The 23,374-nt window shown below is 36.0% G+C and overlaps 1 protein-coding gene across 2 annotated transcripts in view; it reads right to left on the minus strand.

Moving 5' to 3' along the window:
• Positions 1-23,374, minus strand: part of KLHL13 (kelch like family member 13) — a 184,427-nt gene that overhangs the window by 115,203 nt on the left and 45,850 nt on the right. For both annotated transcript variants that reach the window (XM_012791028.2, XM_012791022.2), the window contains exon 2: positions 982-1,055. In XM_012791028.2, the coding sequence (XP_012646482.1) occupies positions 982-1,031 (50 nt within the window). In that variant the 5' untranslated portion in view covers positions 1,032-1,055. The remainder of the gene's footprint in view (positions 1-981; positions 1,056-23,374) is intronic.

The raw sequence follows: 23,374 nt of genomic DNA on the forward strand, positions 1-23,374 counted from the left end.
TACAATCACAAAGATGTGGAAATAATCCAAGTGCCCATCAATACATGAGTGGATAAATAAAATGTGGTATATGTATACCATGGAGTGTTCCTCAGCCATAAAAAAATGGTGAACTAATACCTTTTGTAACAACCTGGTTGTAACTGGAGACCATCCTTTTAAGTGAAGTATCACAAGAATGGAAGAACAAAAACTACATGTATTTACTACTACATTGAAACTTATAGATCAACTGGATTTTTAAATAACAGACATGTACATGCAGTAACAGAGTAATCCTGTTTTTAAAAATTCATCGTTGAGGCCAGACACAGTAGCTCACGCCTCTAATCCCAGCACTTTGGGAGACCAAGGTGGGAGAATAGCATGAGGCCAGGACTTCAAGACCAGTCTGGGCAACATAGTGAGACTTTGTCTCTACAAAATTTTTGTTTAAATTAGCCAGGCATGGTGGCATATGCCTATACCCCTAGCTACTCAGAAGGTTCAGGTAGAAGAACTGCTTGAGCCCAGGAGTTCAAGAGGCTGCAGTGAGCTGTGGTCACACCACTGTACTCCAGCCTGGGTGACAGAGTGAGACCCTGTCTCTAAAAAAAGGGGGTGAGAGAGGTAAATAATTCATTGTTGAAACATCTATTCTTAAGCTGTGGATGACTGCATTTATTCACAGATATGCTTTTAAAACTATGAATTCAAATCAGTATCTCCATTAACTATCCTAGGTGTTCACAATTTTTATCAATTATATTTTCTACTTATATTCTCTATTTTTTATTAGATCAGAACACACTCTCACTAACATCCTCTTTGTTCCATTTCTTTGTAACTCAGTCATTCTCTAATTCACTCAAACAATAGATACTTATTATTTTATGCCAATTATTCAAAAAATATTTATTGACTACTTGCTTATGTTAGGTATATAAATAGGTAGGAAAGACATTATATAACTTATAAGGTAAACTGTTTCCATAAATATACCGGTTATGGAGTATTGCAGCAACCAATTCCCCTCTATGCAGATGATCCATCACCTCTAAAAGTTGGATAATGACCTGTTCAGGAGGAAAAGAAGCCAATATTTACTATAAAAATCAATACTGGAATTTTCAAATTGTGCTATTTTTATAATATTTTATACATTTCATGATTAATTTAAAAGCAAAATATAAGTCCATGTACCTAATGTCCATATTACAACTTATGAAAATTAAGAAACTGAATCTTTTTAAAAAGTGAAATTAGCCAAAATATCTACAAAATTCAATAGTGAATCATTAAATAGTATTGACTAAACTTCCTGAGAAATCATTAGCTAACAATTATCCATGGAAAACTAACAAAGTACAGTAGCCTACCCTTATCCAAGGTTTGGCTTCCTGCAATCTCAGCTACCAGTGGTTAACTGCAGTCCAAAAACATTAAATGGAAAATTCCAGAAATAAACAATTTACATATTTTTAAATTGCATGCTGTTCTGAGCAGTATGATGAGATCTCACACTGTTCCATTCCATCTCACCCAGGACATGAACCATCTTTTGTTCAGCACATTCATACTATCTACACTACACTCTGGTTAGTCACTTAGTAGCTTTCCCAGTATGGAATCAAAATAACAGAGTATATATACAGTTTAGTACTATCTGAGGTTTCGGGTGTCCATTTGGGGTCTTGGAACGTATTACCTGAGAACAAGAGGAACTATGTGTATAGGTAGTTGGATTAAACTAAGAATCAGAAGACCTGAGGAGCATCTCTGAAGTTGGGTTAGACAAGAGAAGTTAGGAGCAGAGAGTTAAGGCAAATGCTAGCCAAGTAGATACCAAGATAGCACTGATTCCCATTATTACCAGCAGGGCTTAGAACCTGAGAAGCCTACAAGCAAGGACCACAGTTATAGAAGTGGTTGCACGAAATACAGGCAAGAAAGGTATACGGCCAGGCCTCCTCAAACTACAGCCCGCGGGCCACATGCCTCCCACCAAGGACATTTATCTGGCCTGCTGGGTGTTTTGCCGCAATTGCCTGTCCTGCTTAGCAGCTGACTGGTCCCGGGCCCACAGTGCGCACTCTCCAACGGTCTGAGGGACAGAGAACTGGCCGCCTGTTTAAAAAGTTTGAGGACCCCTGGATACACAATTACAAAAAACGATGGTGATCTAGCACTTCTTATATTATCCTGAATAGAGCTTGAGCCCATCCTTCAAAGTGAGGTATCACAAGAACAGAAGAATAAGCACCACATGTACTTGCCATCAAATTGGCACTAACTGATCAACACTAAGGTGCTCACATGGTAGTGATATCCACTGGGGGCAAGGGGGGTGGGATGGGTGAACTCACAACTAATGGACATAGTGAGCACTGTATGGGGGAAGGGCACAATCCTGGCTTGGGTGAGGCAAAGTCATAACATGTAACCAAAATGTTTGTACCCCCATAATATCCTGAAGTAAATAAATAAATAAGTAAATAAAACATTTTAAAAAAAGAAAAGTATAATGTTTTGAAATCCCGAACACAAAAAGTAAAGAGTAAGAATGTTATTTTCTTGACCTGGACTAAATTTTTGTTTTGGTGGTTGTTTTTATGGGAGAAGCAGGTGTTTCAGTAAACTGAACTATATCTAATATATTTCTTTTTAGTAATGTCAATGCATTGCATTGAAGAAGTAGAGCATATTTTATATATTTATTCAGTTTATTTCAAATATATTGGGAAGCAAAATTTATAATTTACTTAAATGTATACTTTCCTTCTTAATAAAATCAATTTATTACACTGGAAAGATATAAATGTATGATATACAATTTAGTTTGTTTATAAAATTATGTGATGACCTAAAATAATTAAGCAATGTAGGAGGGAGGATTCTTCATTGTCCCCAGTCCTTTTCAAGCTCCTTAATTTAAGTAAAAGAAGCGGAAGGCAAAAAAGCATTCTATTTCTTGGGTCTTCATAACTCTTAAAAAGGAAACAAATCAAATGACAATATAGCATTTATGTTTATTTGTACAATCATTTTCTGCTTATAAACCTGCTATTATAAGAAATTGAGTAGGCTAAGTGAAATTAAAATTTTTAAAGCATCAAAAATCAACTGACTTTGATTTACCTTTTCTAAAAAATGTTCAAGTGATGAGAGAATTTTTAGATGTTTAAATTTTTAAATTTTGTTTAGGCAAAGGAAAAAACAACTATATCTAGATTGCTATTAGGAATCTGGTAATGTGAAATTATATAATTCATGCCCTGCTTCACTAACTGTATCTAAAATGGAACATATAAATTTCAAAATTAGGTATGCAAATTTTCTTAGTCAATCTAATAGAAAATTGAAAATATGTATCTAGATTTAGATTGTAACTAGAAATGACAATGTAGGAATATTTAGCTAATTAAGTGATAGGTGAAGCGATAAGATTGGGAAATGTTACTAAAGAGTATATTTGCCATGAGAAGGTGCAATACAAATGAAACAGAGGAAGACAAGCCAGCAAGGAAAACAGAGAACAGGTAGGAGGAAAACTAAGAGAATTGTGAGATAAAAGCTAAAGAAGAATGGTTCGAGAGCATTCAAAAGTTTCAAGTTCTTCTGAGAGCAAGTAAGATACAGTTACTTGATTTGACAACTACAAGATGAGTGGTGACTGTTTCAAAGAGCAGTTTCAATATCAGTGGGAAGAACCACAATGCAGTGGTTTGAAAAATAAAACCAAAATAAATACCTTCTTTCAAGATCTTGTGAGGAACTCAAATACATCAGGGAATTACTCTATGGTAAAGATGGCCTTTCAAACCAGTAAGGGAAGGGGAGATAGTTAAATAAATTATTTGGGGACAATTAGGTAGACATTTGTTGCGTTTTTTAAAAAAAAAACATAGGTTGTACACCATTTCACTTGTCACCCTAAAATAAATTCCAAAAGGATCAAAAATTTAGAGGTAAGAAAATGAAGCTGAAAAAGTACCAAGAGAAAACCCAATTGAAATTATTTATAATCATGTGGTGGAGAAGGCGAATATTAATAGCACCCCAAAATCAAAAGTCATAAAAGACTGTTAAATGTGATTATAAAAAAATATTCTGCACTTTAAATATACCAAAGTCCAAAAGCAAATGATAAACTAAGAAAAATATTCACAAAACTCATGACAGGCAGCAAAGACCTAATGATTTTAACTTAAACAAAATTAATAAAAACAATAAAATGCAATGGTAAAGTGAGCAAATAATATAAGCAGGAAGCACACAGAAAAGAAATACAAAACATTAAGAAACTAAATGCTATTTTAGATTGAGGGACTATTTTCACATATGAAATTCACACACCTGTGCATGTGTGTGCACACACATAAAGCCTGTTTATAACCTTTATTTGTGAAAAGGAATATGGGTTTGGGAGAATATTTATTTTTCATGCTATACTTTTCTGTTCAATTTATTTTAAAGTAAAATATAAGGAGGATCTGGCAGAAGGAGTAAAGAGTGGCCATGAGATAGGATGGAAACCAGGAAGGTGCAGTAACCTAGAAGTGTTAGATGAAGAAAGGAGTAGCGAAGAGTATCAGATGCTGCTGAGAGATTGAGGAAGTGACAACTCAGTGTGGTAACATGGAGGCTACTGGAGACCTTGATAAGAGTGGGTTGTGTGGAATGATGAAGATAACAGCTGATTAGTGTGAGTTTAAGAGTTAGGAGGGGGAGTGGAAACAGATACATACAACTCTTACAAGAAGTTTTCCTTTAATAAGGAGTAAAGAAATAGATGGTAGTTGGATGAGATATAGGGTGGGAGTAGTTAATGTTTTATTATATTTTATTTCCATAATGGGAGATACTAGAGCAAAGAAATCTGGAATAGCATGATGTTAAACAAAACTGTAAACTGAAGAAATTCAATATTATGTATATACATTCCAAAAGCATATAAGGCAATTCTCTCTCCTTTTTTTTCCCTCTCTCTCTTCCATATATTACACACATGCGCACACACACACATATATTATGTGTGTATCCGTATATACAGATATAGAAAAAAGCATAAAAATAATCATGGGAATAATAACACCAAATTTGTGATAGCAGTGGATAGCAGTTCCCTCAGAAGAGGAAGGAAGGAGAATGCAATTATGTAGGAATACACTGGAAGCTTCACTTGTATGTTCTGTTAAGAATCTGAAACAAAAATTGCAAAATTTTAAGGTTTTACATAGTTAAGTGGTAGTTACATGGGTCATATTTTTCTGTATGTTTGAAATATTTTATTACAAAAGAAACAAAAAAGTATAAAACATTATCTCCACCCTAAAGCAGGGACTATGTAGGTGAGCAGACAGGACACAGTATAGAAAAGCCAACATATTTTAAAAATAATTTTCAAAGAAAAACTACAGGACAAAAATATCAATATAACCAGACAATCACTGTAATTAAAAAGGCACACTTCTCCCTGGCCATGATATCCTCATGAAAAAAAGGGAAAGTAATCATTACTCAGAACACACACCTGACAAAGATCTAATTGTCATTTTGCCCTTAAATTGTTCAGAAATAAAACTGATAAAACTGCTTCTCATAATTGAAATATTTTGTATAAGTTCAAGAAATTTTACTCATAAGCATTTAAGCCACCCACAAATCTAGTATTCTCAAGCAACTATCATAGTTAGCTATTTCAAATAGATATTCCAGTTTATGACATAGGATTTAATTAAAATCCCCAGTATCACTCTTTCCTCCTCTGTTCAAAAACCAATAGCTTTAAAAATAATCAGATTTGAGTTATTCCTAACCAATTTCACAGCACATAAGGTAAGCCCTGCTTATAAACTAAGCTGATGTTATATGAAAGAAATTTTAGGAGTTTCTCTCAGTCTGTCTTCAAATAAAATTTTGATAAGTACTTGGATAAGAAAAGAAAGCTGACAGAAAGCATTAGTGAAAAATGCTAAACACTACAAAATCAAAAAACTGCAAAATCTAGAAAAACTGCACATAATTGCCCTCCTCTCAATTAAGTTATATATAGCAGCAACACGAGAAATTCAAAATCATCTTGAAATTGCAAAATCTGAAGTCTAAGAAAGAGAATGGTATTCTTTGGGATTTAGTTTGACAAAATTTGATTTTTAAAAATGTAACAGAGTGTTAGATCATAGAATCATTTAGCTTATATTCCCCTCCCACCTGGGCACTGAAAATGTCTGAGCACTGCCTGTTGTGCTAGGTGGTGATTTTTCCCCTGCAGTAAATATTAAACTGCATAGAGCCATGTGGTATGCTCCCATAGATGCACCCCTAACAAAATGTGAAACACCATAAACGACCAAAAAATCTAGACTCCTATGCTCCCTAAGATTCTCCCTTTGCCTGGCCAAGGGCCAGGGTGGCTGACACACTCTTCAACAATTTCAGCTTTCTTGTTATAGTCACTAAGGCAATCTGTCCATGTCACCACAATGAGATCACTACCATCTTGCTCTCTGTTGCCTATAGATATACACCATACACCATGCAGTTCCACTGCTATTTGCAGTAATAACACTCCTTCCTTCTCAACAAGATCCCTTGGTAGGCCCTTCTAATGTTGTAAAAATGCTTTAGGAATGTCTTTGGGGTACATTGTTGGGTCATGACATTTTTCTCATCACTGCAATTGGCCTTTTTACCAAAGTATTGCCCTTGTATTAATGGAATACCATCTGATTATCTAATGGTTGCTACCCTCTTATTACAAGGGCTAAATTTCATCTAACAAACACTTTAAGTGTCAAATGCCAGTCATAGCTATCTTTCTTATAATTTCATAATAATGTTGCAACTTATCTATTGGAGTGACAATGGACTGTGTCTCACTTGGAATCAGACCTCCCTCTGCCAACTACTGAAATCCTCACCCTAAGTTATATACTTAATATTTATCTATCTATCTCTTAATATTAAGTGTTTCCTTATTCACTTAATTAAGGAATAAAGAAATTAAGGAATAGTTCATGTCTCATCATTCCCTTCCCCATCCTTCTCTAGGAAGGTAGCAATTTTCCTCAGCCTATTCAGTTAATATCCATTCTACATAATCTATTCAGCCCTGTTACACACACACATACATTTTACAAGAAAAAATATGTGAGAAATGAAAAGATAGAAAAGAAATCATTTACATCAGTGGTCTCCAAACTCAAGCATACATCAGAATCCCCTGGAGATATATTAAGCACAGATTGCTGGGCAGAGCTTCTCATTCTGTTGGTGTGGGATGTGTCCAGAGAATTTGCATTTATAATAAGTTCCCAAGGAATACTGCTGCTGCAGATTCATGAAGACAGTCTAACAACTCATGATTTAGAGAAAACATGATAGTTTTCATAGAAAGTGCAAAAGAATCAACTGAAAAACTAAAATAGTGAGAGGCACACTATAAGAATGTTGGGTCCATGAAGACAAAGATTTCTTATATTCCACCAATATCATATTCTAAATGTAGGCTGGACGTGGTGGCTCACACCTGTAATCCTAGCTCTCAGGGAGGCCGAGGCAGGTGGATCACTCAAGGTCAGGAGTTCGAAACCAGCCTGAGCAAGAGTGAGACCCCATCTCTACTATAAATAGAAAGAAATTAATTGGCCAACGAAAAATATGCACAGAAAAAATTAGCTGGGCATGGTGGTGCATGCCTGTAGTCCCAGATACTTGGGAAGCTGAGGCAGAAGGATTGCTTGAGCCCAGGAGTTTGAGGTTGCTGTGAGCTAGGCTGATGCCATGGCACTCTAGCCCTGGCAACAGTGAGACTCTGTCTCAAAAAAAAAAAAAATTAAATGTAGTGGAAAAAATATCACTGACCTAAGAGCAACAAATTTTATAAAATACTTAGAAATAGCTTTAAAAGATGTGTGAAAGACATTTAGAAAGTAAAATTATACTAAATTATACTAAATAAAAGAATAAATGACATAATAAATAGATATGCACACTATATCCAGAGACAAACTCAAAATCATAAAGATACAAATTTCCCTAAAGTTAATATGTAAATTCAATGCAATTTCAATCAAATTCCCAAAAGGGTCAGAAATTTTTGTGGGGAGGGTAGATATTTTGTATGTTGAATCTATAGTTTATTGGAAGAAGTAAACACATAAAAAATGCCCAATAAGTTTGAAAAAGAAAAATAAGGAGAGGAAACTTTTTATAATTGATATTAAAATACATTATAAAGGCAAAGACAGTAACTATAACAGTGTGGTACCAGTGGAGGAATAGACAGAGGAATTGACAGAATAGAATCCAAAAATAGATCCAAATGCATATGGTTAACTATATTATGAATGTGGCGTTTGAAATCAGTAGGAAAAAATAAGAACTTCCCCAAAATAGGGGAAACTGGCTATGGTGGGGGAGGGGGAAATTAAAATCTTATCTGTACCATACATATACATTCCAGATAGATTAAATATCTGAATATGAACAAGTAAAATTGGAAAAGTACTAGAAGAAGATAAAGGAGAACACATTTTTAATGTGACACAAAATCTTTTTAACAGATGACACAAAACTCAGAGGCCTTAAAGAAAATAGCTTTTTTGTTTGCTGGTTTAAATAATAATAATAAGGTAAAAAACACCATAAACATACTTAAGATGGGTGTGAGGTGGAAGCAAGACCTGCAACACAGGTCAAGGCTTAATATTCATAATACATAAGGTATTCTCAGAAAAAAAAATCAATAACAAAGGTGAGCAGCCCAGTGAGCCAGTATTTGAACAGGCCTTTCATGGAAAAATGACAACAAAAAAAAATAAGCATAAGAAAAAGTGTCCAAACTCAATTTTGTGTGTGTATGTGTGTGTGTGTGTGTGTGTGAGAGAGAGAGAGAGAGAGAGAGAGAGAGAGAATCCCCAGCCATATCTTATTATTCTTTTATATATTTTTATATTCAAAAGAAAATAAGACACTTCTCAGGTCCTACTTACCATGCAGAATCCTATTTCTCCCACAAGAAATTACAAACAAGAGAACAGCAATGAAGGAGAAAGAAGAAAAGGGCTTACAAAATATTTTAAGCTGCAATCTATGGAGAAATTGAGGGAAGATAAAGAAAAAGATTATTGAGCATTTTACAGGATAAATTAAGTGGGCTCATGTATTAAAGCTTTCAATTTGGGATGGGTTTAAGCAAGCAGGTACAGTTGTTTTTTCCTCATCTCCATGCTAACAGCCATAATTCAATTTGTCCTCTATGTTCCAAAGAGTAATATTCTTAAGTGGTTTTATATTACAGTAATCACCTTACCAGAAAGATGTTTATCCAAGCAAAATGAGATTCATAAGCTATCTTAAAACAAAAATGCTTATATCTCTAACATAATGGAATATTATTAAGTTCCAAGTAATTCTTGAAATCTAGATGCAATGTCACACTTTTATATCATGATATTACTTTAGCATAGTAAAAGTAAAAAATGAATCACTTTGTTTTCTTTCCACAAGAGGCCTTTAAGCTGAGGGATTCTGGTTTCTGAATGAATCTATAGCTGAAATCTGAAGTCCATGCTCTAAACACTAAGCAACATCTAAACAACAGCAAAAAGACATTAAAGTGTTTCCTTATCAATGATAAATTTAGTATGTCATTTCTCCAAAAACAGAAAGTATCAATCATTCCCCAAAATAATATAGATCAATATGAATTAAGAACCCTCTTTGGTCAGGCACGGTGGCTCACACCTGTAATCCTAGCACTCTGGGAAGCCGAAGCGGGCGGATCGCTCAAGGTCAGGAATTAGAAACCAGCCTGAGCAAAAGCAAGACCCCATCTCTACTAAAAATAGAAAGAAATTAACTGGCCAACTAAAAATATATAGAAAAAAAAAATTAGCCGGGCATGGTGGCACATGCCTGTAGTCCCAGCTACCCAGGAGGCTGAGGCAGGAGGATCACTTGAGCCCAGGAGTTGGAGGTTGCTGTGAGCTTTGCTGACGCCACGGCACTCTAGCCTAGGCAATAGAGTGAGACTCTGTCTCAAAAAAAAAAAAAAAAGAACCCTCTTTAAGGTCCACTGCAATTACTATACCACAATCAGTCTTAGAAACATTGTGAGTATTGCATTTAATAATAAACTGCCTCCTTAAGAGTTTATCACATTGTTCAACATTACATTAAAAGTACAAAGGATTTTCTTTTAAAAAGATAAAATACTGTTTTACATCCCATTCAGTCATAATCCACATAAGTCAATGAAATGTAAAACAATTAAAACCTGTTCTGATCACAATTCATGCAGTCAATTTACTAGAGTTTTAACTCTTTTTAGTAAGTGATTTTCAAATGTGGTAAAAAAATAAAAACTGTTAAGTGGCAGATTACTAATGAGAAGTCCCTAGAAAGTAGCATTCCAGACATAAAACTTTCCAACAGAAATCTCCACATTGCTAATTAGGTCACTTTCTTTTACTGTGCAAGAGATGCAAGGGAGTACATACAGCATGCAGGTTTGGATAAAAGTAACAGTTTTTCTGGGTCCATAACAGATAATTTTAGTAAATTTAATCAAATAACAGAAGGCATGGAGGGAAGTGTTGGTGGCTTTGCCTTTTCTATAATCTTTCATAGCCACAATAGAAGTCATCTTATGGAATCCATTCATATCCACAGTTCAACAATAGATCAAAAAAAGTTAAAGTGGGAATATTTCATGATTTACTTTATCATTTGATCCAGAAGTAAGACTTCTCTTTGCACAAATGCCTGCTAACTGGATCTTGGAATCTTATTTCATAAGTTAATCTCAGTACCATGATGAATGCATGGACTGTCATTTACAGATTTGGTTTCTTTAAAACAGATTCTCTAAAACATAAAGAATTAAAGACACTTGAAAAACAATCTGAATTCACAATCTTTGTGACCTATTACAATTTCCCCAAAATCTTTTACAACTGCAGGGGCCAGAAATGGTATGAAATGAGTGAGACCTTTACCTCAGGCTCAAAAATTTAAAGGGCTGTCAAAAAACTCAGTAATAAACATGAATAATATTGTATTGTAACAGTAAAGAAAAAAATCTACACCAACATTATACTTAATGATGAAAGATTGGATGCTAGTCCCATAACATTAGGAATAAGACAAGGATGTCCGATCTTACCACCTCTACTCAACATTGTGCTGGAAGCCCTAGCTAGGGCAATTAGTCAACAAAAAGAAATAAAAGGCATTCAGATTGGAAAGGAGGAAGTAAAACCATTTTTATTTGCAGATGACATAAGCTTGTATATAGAAAATCCCACAGAATTGACTATAAAGTACTAGAACTAAAAAAGAAGTTCAGCAAGGTTACAGGATACAAGATCAATATACAAAAGTCAATTGTATCTCTATACGCTTACAATAATTTTATAGCTTCTAGAGGTCACCTGCATTCTTGGCTTTTGGCACCTTCCTACATCCTCAATGAGCATAAATAATTCCATTAATACAAAAATAAAATACTTAGGAATAAATTTAACAGAAAAAAGTAAAATTTATATTCTGAAAACTACAAAACATTGCTTAAAATAGCTGAATAAAATCTAAATAAATTGAAAAACATCTCATGTTCATGGATTGGAAGATTTGATATTGTTAAAATGGTAATACTCCCCAAAGTAACATGCATATTTAACACAATTCTTATCAGACTTTGAACTCACTTCTTTGTAAAAACTGACAAGCTGCTTATAAAATTCATATTCAAGTATTCACAAGCCACATGTAGCTAGTGGCTATTGTATTGGATAGCACAGCCCATCTGTGCTGAGTAAAAATTATATTTTTACTCTTTCAATCACTTAGTTAACAACTACATACCTCATTAATAATTATTTATATTAAATTCTCCTTAATCAAATATCTAATGTGGTTTCTTTCCCCTGATTAAACTCTGGTTGATACATTTATTTAAGCAGTTTGATTGTCAAGGCAGCTTGGTGATAGGCCTTAGAATTCTAATGACATGGGTTCAGCTGTCACTTACTAGCTGTTCAAGTAAATTTACTCACCTCTCTAGTTTTCAGAATGTTGCCAGGTTAAAATGGGGAGCCTATAGCTACTTCTCAAAGTTTGCTGTGAGGATATATGACACCTAACTCATAATAGGTACTCAATATATATTATTTCCTTTTATTCATTTTTTCATCACCCTCCGAGCACTTAGATCTATCTCAGCAACAGCCTCCCAGTGTATTTCTTCCCTTCTTTTAATGTCAAAACTACACTGTTTTGTCCCTTTTCTTTGGGTTTTTTTTCAGCAAAGTTTTATCTTAAAAGTAATCGCAGCAGAACAAAGTTGGAGACACTTATACCTCCCAATTTCAAAGCTTACACAAAGCAATAGTAACCAAAACAGTATGCTGTTGGCACAAGGATAGACATATGGAGCAATGGAAAAGAATTAAGAGTCAAGAAATTAAGCCATGTGTCTATAGTCAACTGATTTTCCACAAGGGTTCCAAAACCATGAGGAAAGAAAAGTCTCTTCAACACATAGTGTTGATACAACTGGACAGGCACATGCAAAAGAATGAGATTGGACCTTTACCTCACATCATATATAAAAAAAAAAATCAAAAACATAAATGTTACAACTAAAACTCTTACACATCAACATAAATCTCTATGACCTCATATTTGGCAAAGGATTCTTAGATACCACCGCAAGAAAATGAGCAACAAGATAAAATATAGATAATTTGGACTTTATAAAAATTTAAAACTTGTACACCAATGGACATTATCAAAAATGTGAAAAGACAATCTAAAGAATGGGATAAAATATTTTCAAATTATATACCTGACAAGAGATTATATATAAAGATCTGCAGCAATAATAAAAACAATTAAAAATAGAAAGCTCCTTTTTGGCCCAAATTGCCACCTTCCAGTAACTTTCCAAAATGAGAAACACAAAGGGAAAGAAAAGAGGCACCTGATACATGTTCTCTAAGCCTTTTAGAAAACATCAAGTTGTTCCTTTGGCCACATACATAGAAATCTATAAGAAAGGTGATATTGTAGACATCAAGGTAATGGGTACTGTTTTAAAAGAAATGCCCCACAAATGTTACCATGACAAAACTGGAAGAATCTACAATGTTACCCAGCATACTGTAGATATTGTTGTAAACAAATAAGTGAAGGTCAATATTCTTGCCAAGAAAATTAATGTTGAGCATATTGAGCACTCTAAGAGCCAAGATTCCTTCCTGAAATGCATGAAGGAAAATGGTCAGAAAATGAAGGAAGCAGAGAAGGGGAGGGATGGGTTAAAAAAGAAAAGAAAAGAAAAAGAAGGAAGCCAAAGAGAAAGGTACCTGGGCTCAACTGAAGTGCCACCCTGCTCTATCCAAAGAAGTACACTTTGTGAGAACCAATGGAAAGGACCCTGAGCTGCTGGAACCTATTTCCTATAAATTAATGGTATGATAGATATAAATAAAAGACCTTTGGACAGTGAAAAATAATGGAAAATGAACATAGGCGAGGTACAGTGCACTTTGGGAGGCCAAAGCAAGAGAAATCACTTGTGCTCAGGTGTTTGAGATTAGCCTGAGCAACACAGTGACCCTGTCTCTACAAAAAATCTAAAAATTAGCCGGGCATGGTGGCACATGCCTATAGCCCTAGCTACTTGGGAGGTTGAGGCAGGAGGATCACTTGAGCCCAGGAGTTCGAGAAGGTTGTAGTGAGCTATGATCATGCCAATGAACTCCAGCCAGGGCGACAGAGCAAGATCTCATTTCTTTAAAAAAAAGGAAATTGAACATACATTTCTCCTAAAAAAGGAATTTGAACATACATTTCTCATAAGAAAATATACAAATGATGAATAAGCACATGAAAACATGCTTAATATCACTAATCATCATGAGAAATGCAAATCAAAACCACAATGAGCTACCACTTCACATCCACTAAGATGGCTATTATCAACAAAAAATAAAGAAAATTCAAACAAAAATAACAAATGTTTGCAAGGATGTGGAGAAATCAGAATCCTTCACAGCCATTGGTGGCTATATAAAATGGTCCAGCTACTACAGAATACAGTTTGGTGGTTCCTCAATAAGCTAAACAGAATTACCATATAATCCAGCAAATGCACTTCTAGGTACACACCCAAAAGAGTTAAAAACACGTTTTCCAACAAAAATTTACACCTGCATGTTCATAGCAGCACTACTTACAATAACCATAAGGTGAAAACAACTCCAATGTCTATCAATGAATGAATGGATACAAAAAAATGTGGTACATACATACAATGTATTATCATTCAGCCATAAAAAATGATGAATACTGATATATAGTAAAATGTGGTTGACTGTTGAAAACATTATGCTAACTAAAAGATGTCAGTCACAGATTGTCATATATAATATGGTTCCATTCACATGAAATGTCCAAAAGAAGAAAATCTATAAAAATACAAAGTACATTAGTTGTTGCTTAGGGCTGGGGAGAAATAGAAGTTTGGGGAGTGGGGTTGATACTTAAAGGGCAAGGGGGTTATTTGTCTGGTGATAAAAATATGCTAAATTGACTGTGGTGATGGTTACACATATTTTTGAATATACTAAAAATTATGGAATTGCACATTTTAAATGGATGAATCCTATGGTATGTAAATTAAATTTCAATAAAGCCACTAAAAATTAATATAAAAACCCCATGATGAACAAAATATCAATATTTTAAAAAAAGATACCATCATTTTGCCTTTTGCCTCAGGCTTCACTATGGCTGAGTGAGGTACTGCAGCTATCTCAACCATGGCCAATGACAGCTTTTTAGATTTTATACATTTAAATGAACTGCAGGACATTCAGGAGTGATCCCAATGCATTTAACTTTGTTTTCATAGAAACAGCTCTCTTGCAGAATGGTGGATACCAGAGGATAGGGAGTGGGGGAAATAAGGAGATATTGGACAGGCGGGACAAAGTTGCAGTTAGAAAGAATAAGATTGTCTCAGAAAGAAGGAAAAGTTTTAGATGGAAAAAAAAATCATACATTGGATGTAATTCCAAGGGAAAAGTGCCAGAACCTACAAGAGATTCCATGGGAAGAAGTGGCAGAGCAGAACAAAAAGGAGCAAGATATTGGCAGAGGCCAACCTCTGGGAGACTTGGAGTCCAGTAAAAAGGGTAGGAGGAATGGTTTCTTTCTCCCTCCCTCACATCTCTGGCAGTCAGTAGGCTCCCAAGCTGCTGGAGAGCATTTTTACCCTCATAAGCCCAAAAGCTGCTGCCGCCAGTAAACTGGGAGCTTCTTGAGGACAAAGCACCAGGCTGCCAGCCCCCTTGGGGTGCTATCCATTACCATAGACCCAAGCCAAGACGGCAGGCACCATGTTACTTCTCTACCCACCATGTACCTTTGTCCTCCCTACAGGGTTTCAGCCTCTCAGTTTTCATCTTGCCCATTCCCACACAAACATTTCTCAACTCCAGCCCAGACAGTGGGAGCCACAGGGGGCAAGTGAGTCCTGGAGAATATTCATGATCCTAGAGCCTGGACATTCTGGGGGGGGGGGTGCCTTCCAGAGAGAGGGACAGAAATGACCAGAGTGCTACCTTTCCCCCATTCAGACTCATTTCCTCTTCTTCCACTCCCCCACCCACCCCTGCTGAGAGAGATGCTTGAGCCAGGGTTCTCAGGAACTGCTGCTTCCCTTCTGTTGGGGCTTCCACACAGAGTGGGCTCAAACCTTTACTCTTAAAGACCTGCAGAGGACTAAGGGGTGCTCAGACTGTAAGCTTCCTTCTTACAGTGTTCATCCCCAGTGCTGCTTCATAGATGCTTCATCAGAGAAAGGTATACCCCAAAGCAGAGGGATGTCAAACCTGCTTAAGGATCCCATAGACAACTCCAGACCAGCATGCTTCTCCCTGGCACATTCAGAGAGTGATCTTTGAAAAGCTGGGGACAGGCCCAAAGTCCAGATCCCATTCGGGTCACAGAGGAAACAGATAAAGGGAAAGTATCAAGGACTTATTCTACCTTTTCTACATGATTTTACCTCAGGATAAATGTACTATGACAGAAAGAAGTGAAAAGCTTGGAAAACAGGAGAGTGTCAAAATCAGGCTAAAGGAGCTGTGTAGCACCAATCATAATGTGGAAGATGAACGGGGAAGTGGAGAGAGAGGTGACAAGGAAAACAGTTTGCATGCTGTCATAATAGTCCAAAAGATTGATAGGGAGATCTGGAAACAAACTAGTGCCAATAGAGATAGAGAGGAAGAGACAAATTTTATTGACTAATTGGATGAATGAGAGAGGAAGAGTTAAAATATCACTAAAAATTGTCTATGCTGGGTGGTTGGTACCATTAACCAAAGTGACGCCCATGAGGACAGGCAACATTCTCATCAAATTCCAACAATGTTCAAAATTATCAGCAGGGTGCGGTGGCTCACGTCTATACTCCTACCACTCTGGAAGACCAAGGCCGGAGGATTGCTTAAGCTCAGGAGTTTGAGACCAGCCTGAACAAGAGCGAGATCCTATCTCTACTAAAAATAGAAAAATTAGCTGGGCATTGTGGCATATGCCTGTAGTCCCAGCTACTCAGGAGGTTGATGCAGGAGGATTGCTTGAACCCAGGAGTTGGAGGTTGCAGTGGGCTATCATGATACCACTGCACTCTACCCAGGGTGATAGAGTGAGACTCTGTCTCAAAAAAAAATTATCCTTAGCAAAGAATGAAAAATAGCGAATTAGAATATAAGCAACAAATAGAAAAAGAAGTAAATACTAGTATGGCCCTTCATCCTACAATCTTTGCTTTTGCCATAAGATCCATTTTGTTTACTTCTACTGTATACAAATACTTTTAAATATTGACTTTACTAGGTTCATTTCTATCCTTCTTTCATTGGAAGACAATTTTTTAAGCCTCATCCCATCTACAAAATAGGTAATAATATTTATCCTACTTAGTTCTATGCTGTCCATTATTCACCTAATAACCTATAATGACAGCGTTGACAGCATCACAGCAACAAGACAATTTAACAGTGCTTTGAATACTGTAAAGCATGAGAATGAAATGAGATGTGCAAAATATGGTGCGTCCAGTTTAAAGTGCATTTGGTCCTCCACATCCATGGGTTTCACATCCATGGATTCAACCAACTGCTAATTGAAAATATTTGGGGGAAAATAATCCACAAAGTTCCTAAAAGCAAAACTTGAATTTGCTGCACACTGAGCACTACATTGAAGTCATGCAAATAAAGTGATGTCTAGGCATTGTATTAGGTATTACAAATAAACTAAAGATAATTTAAATTATATGAGAGGATTGCATTGGTTATACACAAACACTTTAAGAGATTTATAAGGGACTTTAGCATCTGTGGATTTTGGTATCCATTGGGAACCCTGGATCCAATACTCCACAGATACTGAGAGACAACTATATTATAGAAGATATTATTTCCTCAATTTATAATTACTTTTGAACAACTGCTAGATGCACATCATGGGGCAAGATCAGTCATACATTGGTGGGCATTTGTTAAGCCCTACTTGGCAAGCACTGTACTAAGAAACCATTGTGTACATTTTTAGTAATTCTCACTACCCTTGAAGGTAGGCATAATCATCTGAAATTCACCAATGAGGACCCTGAGACCCAGAGAGCTAAAATGCCTTGTCATGTCAAAGAAACCCAGAGTGATATAGCCAAGAATGTAACCCAGGACTATCTGGTTATAAAACCTCTCCATTATATAGCATCACTACTTTATCCCTTTGATTTCTAACTTTAGTCCACTGTTCCTCATATTGATATCAATACTTGCATCTTAAAGACAACAGTCTATTAATAGCTTTAATTTGTCTTCTAAATATGATACTTCAAAGCAATATCTCTGGAAACCTCTTCCTCTATTCCCTTGACTCAGTTTTATTTCTCTTCTATACCACACTAATTAATTATATTATACCACTCTACTATAATGCTTCGTCTTTGTCACCCAGAGGCTAGAGTGGTGTCATTATAGCTTACTGTAGCCTCAAACTCCTGGGCTCAAACAATCCTCCTACTCCTGCCTCAGCCTCCCGAGTAGCTGGGACTACAGGAGGCACGTGCCACCATGCCCAGCTAATATTTCTATTTTTTGTAGAGACTGGGGTCTCACTCTTACTCAGGCTGGTCTTGAACTCCTGACTTCAAGCAATCCTCCCACCTCAGCCTCCCACAGTGCCAGGATTATAGGCATGGGCCACCATGCCAGGCTAGTGGGCTAGTTCTTCACTCTTAAATCCATGGCTAGTCTCTGGCTCTTTCAAAACAGTTCTAATCCTTTGCTGTCCTGATAAGGTACTATCTCTTTTGCATCAATAGCTATAGCTCAGTTACCCAAAGTGAATGAATGCTGGTCATGAAATTATCACTCAAAATATTTGTTGCATTTTCTCGTTTTAAACAGGATAAATTAGAGCACTATTTCTTTTCAGTAAAGCAGAAAGAATTTTACTTTCCAATAATATTCAATTGCCAAATGTCACTAAAACAGTCTACTGGAAAAGTACCTGGGCTTCTAAATATTAAGCCAAACAATTCCTTTTAATGCATAAAATGAAAATTTACAACATTTTATAACACAACATCTAGAATGAAAGAACTAATTTTGTAGTAACTTTCTCTATTCAAACTGTAGCAAAGAACAGTTAATAAGAGGCCGCAGAGACAAAACAGATGTCACAAAGCTCAAGCACCAATGCACCTTCTTGTTAGTAATTAATACACCCCTTAGTCCTTCATTTACAATTTAAACAAGCTCCGCAAACTGGTTTTGAGTATGCAACAAATCAGAAGGCACAGGGAAGGAGCTAAAGGAAGGCGGGCTGACATTGGTAAGACATGACATTTGACAGCAGAATAAAGAAGAAAATCATAAAAGGCAGTTCAAGAACCATCAGAAGAACACAACAATCCAGGATCACATGTTGTGGAAGCAAATAGTTCTGTAAGTCTCAACAGATCCTTCAGTATCTCCAAAACACTTTACAATAGGAGCTGTAAAGATATCCATGAGTCAGTAGGAAAAAAATTTAGCCAAAGTCTTGAAAATGAAAAATATCTTGGTGTTAAGGGGGTAAACTCTGTTATTTAAACAAAAATAAAATCCTAGTACAGTTCATTTCCTAAGGGTTCAAGAAACCTGTTTTACCTGTTATGAGCAGCAGCATCTTTAACTGTTATGAGCAGGAAGAAAAATTCACTATATATCACCACAGAAATGATTTTTAATGAAGAAAATGCATTTCAGAGATATGGTTTATTGTCTAAACCTTCGTTACCAGTAATAGAGATAATATAGCGAAGAGTGCATACATTAAAATATAACTTCTTTTCCAAGCATCAGGACACACACACACACACACACACACACATCCTCCAACTTGCTTCCAGGTAAGGTATGCTTCAGGCTCTTGATCCTACCAAGGAAATGTTCTCAACTCTCTCTAGGTCACACACCTCTAAAATATCCCAGATGACAACTCTTCCATTCTCGGGGAAGAGGCATCACAGTATAATGGTTAAGGACATGTACTCTACAAATAGTCACCATGGGTTCAAACTGTAGCTCTACCACTGAACCGTGTGACCCTGAGCACTCAACCCTCATCTATAAAATGGAGATGGAAATAGCACTTAGCACTTAGCATCATTCATAAAATGTTGGTGATATGTAATTTATAGCACATCTACAAAGAACCAGGAACTGTGCAGGGCATTAGGGATAGAATGATGAACAAGGAACAGTCACTACCTTCAAAGAACTCAGTCTTGTGGGGAAAACAGACAAAATAGAGCATATGAATGCTATGATTGAAGGTATATATGCTATGGTGCTATAAACACAGAGGAAGAATACTTATCCCAACAGATTTTCAGAGGACAGTTCTACTATGTCTTAAAAGAAGTTAGACAAGAAAAACAATAATATCTCCTGAAGCACAATTACAGTTAAGCTTTATGCATCATGTAGACCTGAATGTGAGGTACTGTGACTTCATAAACTGCAAAGCATTACATGCACATTATTGAGCATAAAAGTATTGAAAAGGCCCAACTACTCTGAAAACTCTCTCCATCCACCAATCAGGCAACGTGAAATTCCCACAATAAAGGTCCATCTACCTGGCATGCCACTACATCCTCTTTGAAAATGCAAAACACACATTCAAATGGAAGCAAATGAAAAAAGAGCAATTATTTATAGAATTCGTCTTTGTGTCAGACACTTCACATTAGTTACTTTACCTAATCCTCACAACAACCCAGAGAGGAAGGTATTAGTATCCTCATTTTACAGATAAAAAATAGAAGTCACAACTGATAAGTAGATGAGTAAGAATTCTAACCTTGAAAACTTGAACTGCAACCACTAAACTACACTGCTATCCTAGCATACCAATATTAAGAAGTATCAATCAGTCACTATATCAGTTTCCTGTGGCTGGATAACGAAGTACCAAAGCCTGAGTGGTTTAAACAACAGAATCAAGATGTCAGCAGGGTTGGTTCTGGGGCCTCTCTCCTTCGCTTGCAGATGGCTGTCTTCTCTCTGTGTCTTCACATGGTCTTCCCTCTGTACCTGTGTCCTAATCCTCACTTTTTATAAAGATACTAGTCATACTGAATTAGAGCCTACCCTGAAATACCCTATCTCCACATGCAACCACATCCTGAATACTTGGGGGTTGGGACTTCAACATCTGGATTTGGGGAGGACACAATTTAGTTCACAACAGTAACACTGTGGAAAAAAAGAGCCTTCTTCCCAGAAAAGATGGAGATAGACCTTAAATGCTTTAAAATCATAAATGAAATTTGTGGAGATTGTTTTGAGAAATGCAAATATGTACTTACAGCTAGGTACACCCAATGAGTTGGTTAGTATTGCCCCTGGGGGAGCATTTTGGAAACGTGTTGTGGTGCTTTTACTACTCATAATTATTGGGAGTAACCACTAGCATCTGGTGGGCAGAGGACAGAGACATGGAATACATGGAGCAATCTCCCACAACAAAATGGTCCCATATCCTAGATGGGATAAATATCCTACCAGGCTAAACTTAATACAAATGAACATCAGAAACATTCCTGTGTCTACTAATATAGGTAGCTTTTATAAGAAGTTAGGAGCACTGCCAAATAATTTAGGGCAATGTTTTTATGGAGACAGAAGCTTAAATCAAATACAGACATAACCTCAAAACTAAATGATGTACTCACTCCATACACTACATATTAGAGCATTTTCAACTATATATTTGTTGAAAAGTGTTTACTGCAATAGTGCAGTTACTGCAAAAGCAACAAAACCTCTGCAAAATTGTCAGAGGATATTTGAGTCTATTTTTAACAGATTTCAAACAAAATGTTATTAAATTTGTAGAGACACATGAACCACATGAACCTCAATAAAATTATGTAAATATTTCAGATTATTATAATTCTCGGGTTTTTTAAATTTTTATAACACTATGAAACATGCTGTGAAAAACCATATGGAAAGTATTTTTTTGATGGTTACCTGTTCTTTTTCAGTCTTCTTTTTGTAGAGACATCTACGGCCCAACTTCTCTGTAGCTTCTTGTTTTATTGTTTTCCTTATAAATCCATCCTCTATTTCTCATCACATAGAGATGGATATGGTTTTCAAAGTCTTGTAAGGTGTCAAGAAACTAGACTATGCCTCAAAGTGATAGTATTTCAAAATACAAAATATGCATTCTTCAATACCTCATCAGTACTCTGTCCTATATCACAACTTGGGAATTATTTTGTTACTACACTTATAAATACGGCCCAGGGCACTTGTGAGAATACCATACTTCCTCATTTTCTACATTTTAAGAGTCTGTAATTTTTCCTGGCATGTTTTCTCTACTTTAAGTATTTCCTTCTTTCTCTTATCATATACAAACAAGTCTAATCTGTCATTACTTATTCTAACATTTTTTATTTTATGGTCCACATGCACCACTGATTTTTCACTTTCTGGAGCTTCCTGTGCAGAATTACCTTCTTACTTCTCATAAACCCGAACTTACTCTTTAGAAGGAAGTACAAGCTTCTTTCTCAAAGGGAGATTAAAAAAAAGAAATAGGTACAAGCATCAGCTACTTCATTACATCTTCTAGTAGTACAGTTGGGCCTTCACAGGTATACTCAGAAATACATACTATTTTATTATAAATTATTATTTATTCTTTATACTATAATCATGGTATAATATATTTTTGTATATATGGGTAGGTTATGTTATGTATGTGTATTTTTTCTGGTTACTTAAATAAACTGCTATAAAATGTTTAAAGAGGGGATGTAAGAACCTTATAGTGTTGAAAACCACATTTAGTGACTTACAAAGACTGGAATCAGGAGAACACAGAAACTGTCCCTGAATCTGGTCAAGAAGAAAAGGGAAATGGTCTTTATTACTGGTCCTCTGACTAAACAGCAAACAGAACTGAGAAACTATAGCCCAGATATTAGAAGCAAAGAAGTTAAAGAAACGAATGGAGAAGTGGTTTAAAAAAAAATCCAATAATGAACCACGAATATGCAAACTGACTCCTGGTAATGCTTTTAGACCTGACCCAGCAGCAACCATAGCCACAGGGTCTGTGATCTATATATAACATGCTCACCACTACAGGAAAATGTGGTTGTGCATCAACTAACCTGTATATGTGTTGAACTTCAGAGGAATCGGAAAAGGAGGCCAAGAAGTCACAGAGAATTAGAGGTCAAAATGTCATAATACTAGGGGTTTAGCTTCAGAAGAAGAAAATTTTATCACTAATAAGCTCCCATCCCTATTCTAGTTTACCAATGAAAAAAACATCAGAATTACTGACAAGAACTACAGAGGACAATTGGGTCAACCATTAACTTTAAATGGGCTTTATTTTTCCTTAACCCTGGGCCAATATCTGGGCCAGTAACTCAGGATTACTTTTAATTGGATACTTTTTTTTTATTTCACAGTATTACAGGGGCACAAATGCTTTGGTTACAGAAAGTGCCTCTGTACTGCCGGACAAGCATGCCCATCCCCCAGACAGAGTGCACCGCATCCGTTAGGTGTGGATTTACCCATCCTCCCCTCCCCTTCCCGCCTGCCAGACATCCTGTGAATGTTATTTCCCATATGTGCATATTAGCGTTGATCAACTAGTACCAATTTAATGGTGAGTACATGTGGTGTTTGTTTTTTCATTTAATTACTTTTAGAACACAAATGCTGAGAGCAGTTTGATCGAAGCTCTTACGTCTGATACTTAAAGTATATCATGCTATATTAAA

Source organism: Microcebus murinus, chromosome X (genome assembly GCF_040939455.1).
Source record: "Microcebus murinus isolate Inina chromosome X, M.murinus_Inina_mat1.0, whole genome shotgun sequence".
In the NCBI taxonomy this organism is placed as follows: Eukaryota; Metazoa; Chordata; class Mammalia; order Primates; family Cheirogaleidae; genus Microcebus; species Microcebus murinus.